Source organism: Orycteropus afer, unplaced genomic scaffold (assembly GCF_000298275.1).
Source record: "Orycteropus afer afer isolate SDZICR_OR568_19922 unplaced genomic scaffold, OryAfe1.0 scaffold00155, whole genome shotgun sequence".
Lineage (NCBI taxonomy): Eukaryota > Metazoa > Chordata > Mammalia > Tubulidentata > Orycteropodidae > Orycteropus > Orycteropus afer.
The window spans coordinates 7,094,326-7,100,914 of record NW_006921742.1 but is presented as its reverse complement, the minus strand read 5'-3'; the positions used below and the strand labels follow the sequence as shown (position 1 = coordinate 7,100,914).

The 6,589-nt window shown below is 41.3% G+C and overlaps 1 protein-coding gene across 1 annotated transcript in view; it reads right to left on the bottom strand.

Moving 5' to 3' along the window:
• MTFR2 (mitochondrial fission regulator 2) overlaps window positions 1-6,589 on the bottom strand; it is a 16,148-nt gene that overhangs the window by 5,006 nt on the left and 4,553 nt on the right. The window contains exons 2-4 of the mRNA XM_007946317.1: window positions 2,942-3,046; window positions 2,183-2,295; window positions 784-1,016 (exon numbers count right to left, since the gene is read on the bottom strand). Of these exons, the coding sequence (XP_007944508.1) occupies window positions 784-1,016; window positions 2,183-2,295; window positions 2,942-3,046 (451 nt within the window). The remainder of the gene's footprint in view (window positions 1-783; window positions 1,017-2,182; window positions 2,296-2,941; window positions 3,047-6,589) is intronic.

Sequence of the window (6,589 nt, the reverse complement as noted above, 5' to 3'; positions counted from 1 at the left end):
GGTCTTGCAAAATTCTACCATACGAGTTCCAGCATTATTTCTGTCACCAAGGCCAAATTTTCCAACTACCGGTGATTCTTCTTTGTTTTTGCATTCCAGTCACCATAGTATCTCTATTATATATTTTATATAAAATCTCTTTTTAGCATTCATATTTATGCATCATTCTTTAAGAGCAAATCTTCTGTTAAACATACTCAATACCCATCTCACTCTAAATTTCTTATCAATATATGGGCAAATACACATATATGCAGACATACACCTATGCATATATGCATATTGTGTGTGCTTGTGTGTGTACACATGTGCATATGTATGTTGTCTAAAACAAGTTATATCTCTAAACATTTACGAAAAAAAAGGTTATCTGGAAAACACTCATCAGAATCTGGTAGAAGTACAGCACTGAGAACTTCAAACTACAAACAGATGAGACCTTAAACCTCTACTTTCCTTTCAAATGAACACATTTTTCCCCTTTAATTTTACACTGATTTTCAGAAGAGTTGGAAAAGCTTACTTAAAAGAGAGGTTTTTAATACAGAAAAAGCAATCTTTAGGAGTACCGGTAGACCAAAGCCACTCCCCTCACTATCAGTGGCTTGATTTATTCTGAATAAAACTCAGGCATAATAATTTCATATACACACATTCTTTTAGGTTACTATTTAATGTCATTCACAAGGCATTTCAGCATCAAACGTTCCTATTCCAATTTGCCCTGACTGAGCCCCAGACGCACGTCCTCTCACTGCAACAAGGACCCAGCATATGATTTACCTGAATCTGCGCTATGTCTCAGTTCCTGCCTTTGCACAATTGCAGCAATCTGGGAGCGAAGGAATGTGAGTTCATCTTCCAGGGCAGCTATTTTTTTAATTGCAGCATAGTTTACAGGTGGATCATTTTTTATCTGTTTGTTACATCTTAGACCAGGTGACAACAGATCCCAAGCTAGTTGCAAAGGATTGAAAAATTCCATTTTCTCTTCTTCACTTTCCCACGTACTATTTCTGTGGATGGAAGGAAGGAAGAAATGGAGGAAAAGGGGGATGGATGGAGAGAGGGAAGCAGAGAGGAAGGGGAATTTTCAGTCAATAGAAAAGAAAATCATTTCATGGAAAACAAAGGATACCAAAACCAAATCAGAGTTCATTCCCCCAGGACTACCTCGAGACTCCATGAGAGTGAGCACATCTTACTTCACTTTTTATTCTCAATATGCAGAACAGACTAGAGCCCTTAATAGACCTGAAGCCAAATCCACTGCCACCAAGTCGATCCCTACTCATAATGACCCTACAGGACAGAGTAGATAGAAATGCCTCAGAGGGTTTCCAAGACTACAAATCTTTATGGAAGCAGACTGCCTCATCTTTCTCCCACAAAGAGCCTGGTGGGTTTGAACTGCTGACGTTTGGGTTAGCAGCTGAATGTTTTAACCACAGTGCCACAGAGTTCTTTGTAGCCCTTAATAAATGGCCAACAAACGAGGTCTAAACAAATGAACAAACCTTGCTTTTAGATTGTAAAACAAAAATAATTATCCTGTAACTCTTCTACCTATCAGGTTTAAACACAGTACAAATCAATTTATTTAGACATTCTATGAAAGGTACTAAAAGGTCTAACATCCAGTACCACATTAAGGGTAAGCTTACAGTAATTCTAGCTTTTTGAAAATTGATAAACCATGTTTACTACACAAATTTGGCCAGAATATTTGAATAGCTGACACATTTCATTTTCTGGCCATACTGGATAATATCACTTCCTGTGCTTACAGCTTATATCTGAATATACTAATACGTAAGTTAGTACTCCTACAAGTAACACATGCAACTTTTGAGACATATGTAGCATCATTGCCTGGGACACAGTAAGCACTATGTAAGTTTTGGCTTCACAAAGATATAAAATAAATCTGGTATCCAGTACAGGGAGCAGCTTTCTCCTGAAAATGAACACAGCACTTCTGCTATCCCTTTTATACCATTCCTGCCTGGGCCTGGTGCTCCCTGCTTAGATTTCGATGAAGTGAGGAGATATTAGTAGGACAAAGCACAGAAAGAGGCAAACTGAAAAAGCTCAACCAGTATGAGGAAACTTCAAAAGCATGAAAGCAAGAATGCAGATTATGCCCTACATGCCACTTCCCAGAAGCAACACCCAAAATTACCGAAACCTGAGATGACCAGCTTCTTCGTCATTTGTCACGTGCAAAATATCAGCAAAAGATGGAACGACAGATCCACGGTTGTCAGAGTCCACAGAGTTCAAGAGCTGGATCAACTAACGTAAAGAAAAAAAAAAAGTCACACCTGTGCAGGAGAGTGAGGGGGAAGACACACACGGTGGAAATTAAATCTGTTAATAATCCAAAAGGGTGAAAAAGGAAATGGATATTCAGCAGAAAAGCATGCACCTATTGTTGTTATGTGCTATTGAGTCAGACCTGACTCATAGCGACCCCTCCTTGAGTTTCCCAGGCAGTATCACTACGGAAGTAGATTGCCCCATCTTCCTTCCAAGGAGTAGCTGGTGGGTTTGAACAGCCAGCCTTCTGGTTAGCAGTCAAATGCCTTAGGCACTACGCTACCAGAGTTCCCATGCACCTATTAGCAAGAAGAACTACTAGGAATGATGTTATTCTGAAGCCATGTACCAGTAATCTCCTGTGGTTAATTCTACCTGCTGTAAAGCACAAACCAGAATAAAACAAGCTGCCCCGGTGCTGCTTGGAACTTGACCATCTTTGAATGCAATCACTTAATGAAACAGTTAACTCACTGGCCCATGGAAGGCTTTCTTTCCCAGGGTAAACCATAGGTTTTCGGAGTGCCAGAAACTTTCTCCATGTTGTTCTACCTTACAGCCCTAAGAGTGTCTAAGACTACTGTATGCACAGTGCCTAGGCGATGCATGTGGACTGACTTACCTCAAAATTAGGCCTCGGACAAGGTTCTAATGGAAGAATTTTCCCAATAATGCGAACGATACTTCGAGCTGATCCATATTCTTTGTCTTTCCAAATCAGCAAAATCTATTTAAACATAAAAATTGTTTAGCATGTATTGTGACTGAGCCTGTTTATCTATCTATGAAAACAGCAGAGATAAAAGAGCATTAACATTTATTTTAAAAAAGAATACAGATGAAGTACTCTTAAAATATTTTCTTCAAAGAAGAGGGGGAAAACTAATCAGGTCCCAGGCAATTCAAGGAACTGTTATTTATTTACAGTGGAATAGAACTGTGTGGAGCCAGGTCTTGCAAAAATGTTGTTGTTGTTGTTATGTGCCATTGAGTCGGCCCCGACTCATAGCGACCCCTCCTTGGGTTTCCGAGGCAGTATCACTACAGAAGTAGGATTGCCCAACCTTCCTTCTGAGGAGTGGCTGGTGGGTTTGAACCGCCAGCCTTCTGGTTAGCAGGCAAGTGTCTTAGCCACTATGCTACCAGAGCTCCCATACCAGAAGTAAAATATGCCACTTGAATACTATTTTGTCCATTAGCTTAAGCTTCTCATATTAGTGTCAACTATTCCCACAGGAAACCGCCCCCCCAAAAAAAACATGTATTCATTTGGCAGAGATTTTAACATAAAGCATCTCTCTTTTAAAAAGCATTAAAAATGGAGTTTTTACTTTTCCTAAGATCCCATAACAAGGATAAAATTTATCATGAATAAAAGACATAGGTACCAAATAAATTCTAATTTTCACTCTCAGAGTCCTAAAAGAGCCATCCAGTAAGCACGTGACTACTCAGTTCCGGAACTCGGAAGAAACGCTGGGATTAGAAAGATGGATCTGGGACTGACTGGTATACAGAACACATAATGTAGGTAAAACTCAAAGCCATAGCTCTAACAAAGAAAAAGGAGACGGAGAGAAAGATTTAAAAGTCCCTAAAACAGACTCCTTCTGCATAGAGTCATGCCGTTCTTCTACTTTCCAATGATGATGGTTCTCAATTTATCTGATCAACTCTAAACACTTTAGACTAAACTGGAATATTAAGTGCATTAATCAGCTTCATAATCTTTCATCAATTGTCAGCCCAATCTAGGTAACATAATCCATGCATTCCATATTTATTCTCAAATCACCCTTTAAGGTCATCTGCAACTATTATCTACACAGTCAATATCCCACCACTGACTTACAAGAACACACGTTCTTTTGGAGTAAGCAATTTTCCTCATGGTCTCAAACACAAACCAATATTATCCTAGTTGCCATGCATTTACCATATGCTCAGAGGGGGTTGATCTAACTCTAGGCCCATGCCGATCCAGGTTTTACCTGTCTTTTAACGTCCAATTCACAGTCCTCTACAAATTCAATTATTTCCCCTCTTGTGGGCTTCACAGGTTCTGAATTCCTAAACTAGCTCCAGTGAGCACCCCACCGTATGGCACATGTTGCTTTGGTTCATTTGCAGTTGTCTCTTCCCTAGCTGAGGTCCCTGGGTGACACAAACAGTTTACACCCAACTACTACCCTAAAGGGTGTCAGTTCGAACCCACCCAGTGATGCCATGGAAGAAAGGCCTGGCAGCAGCTTCCATGAAGACCACACAGAAAATCTACAGAGCAGTTCCACTCTGTCACACATGGAGTCACCTTAGGCTGGAATAGACTCCACGGGAATGGTTCTGGTTTTTGGTTTCTCCCCCCATTAGACTGTAAACTCTTTGATGGTAGGACAGGTTTGAATTCCTTTTGAATTTTCAGGGCAGTAGCTCTCAACCAGAAACATACTAAAATCACTTCAGATAGCGCAGTCCAAAATATAACAAAGGCATATATGTAAATTTGGGAGCTCTGGTAGCATAGTGGCTAAGACACTTGACTGCTAACCAGAAGGCTGTGGTTCAAATCCACCAGCCACTCCTCGGAAGGAAGATGGGGCAATCTACTTCCATAGTGATACTTCCTCAGAAACCCAAGGAGGGGTCGCTACGGGTCGGGTCTGACTCGACAGCACATAACAACAACAACAACATATGTGAATTTAATATTCTAGTAGTCCGAGATAGTGGCGGAAGTGGCCAAACCGGCAGGGGGCTCTAATTCTTGGGACGTGGACATGGTTTTTGTGGAGGATCCAGTGCAGGGGCACGGGGGGAGGGGCACCATCAACAGAAGACCGCTGGGAAGGCAAGGAAGAGGATGAAGATGCAGGTGCTTACTCATTTATGCCAAGAAATTTAGAAGACAGCTACCCAGCCAACTGACTGGAAAAGATCCATATTTGTACCCATTCCAAAGAAAAGTGATCCAGCAGAACGTGGAAATTATCAAACAATATTTTTAATATCACACACAATTGCTGAAGGTAATTCAAAAATGATTGTTGCAGTACAGCAACAGGGAACTGCCAGAAATTCAAGCTGGATTCAGAAGAGGACATGGAACAAGGGATATCACTGCTGATGCCAGATGGATCTTAGCTGAAAGTAAAGATACCAGAAAGATATTTCCCTGTGTTTTCCTGACTATGCAAAGGCATTTGACTGTGTGGATCATAACAAATTGTGGATAACATCACAAAGAATGGGAATTCCAGAACACTTAGTTGTGCTAATTAGGAACCTGTATACAGCCCAAGAGGCAGTCATTTGAACAGAACAAAGGAATACTGCATGGTTTAAAATCAGGAAAGGTATGTGTCAGGGTTGTATCCTTTCACCATAGTTATTCAATTTGTATGCTCAGTAAATAATCCAGAAGGTGGACTCTATGAAGAACACAGCATCAGGAATCAGGATTGGAGGAAGACTCATTAACAATCTGTGATATGCAGATGACACAACCTTGCTTGCTGAAAGTGAAAATGACTTGAAGCACTACTGAAGAAGATCAAAGACTACAGCCTTCAGTATGGATTATACCTCAAAAATCCTCAAAATTGGAGCAATATCATGATAAATAGAGAAAAGACTGAATTGTCAGGGATTTCATTTTACTTGGATTCCCCAATCAACACCATGGAAGCAGCAGCGGTCAAGAAATCATATGATATATTATACTGGGCAAATCTGCTGCAAAAGACCTCTTTAAAGTGTAAAGAGCAAGGAGGTCACTTTGAAGACTAAGGCACGCCTGACTCAAGCCATGGTATTTTCAATAGCCTCATGTGCACGTGAGAGCTAGATAATGAATAAGGACGACCAGAGAAGAACTGATGCATCTGAACTGCGGTGCTGACAAAGAATACTGAAAATATCACAGACTGCCAAAAGAACAAAGTTGCCTTGGAAGAGGTATAGCTGGAATGCTCCTTCGAAGCAAGAATGGCCAGACTTCGTCCCATATACTTCGGTCATGCTGTCAGAAGGGACCAGGCCCTGGCACAGGAGATCATGCTTGGTAAAGCAGAAGGTCAGTGGGAAAAAGGAAGACCCTCAACGAGATGGATTTGGACGGTGGCTGCCGTGATGGGCTCAAGCACAGCAGCAATTGGAGGATGGCGCAGGACCGGGCACTGCTCATTCTGCTGTACACAGGGTGGGCGTGAATAGGGACCGACTCATTGTGCTGTACACAGGGTGGGCGTGAATAGGGACCGACTCATTGTGC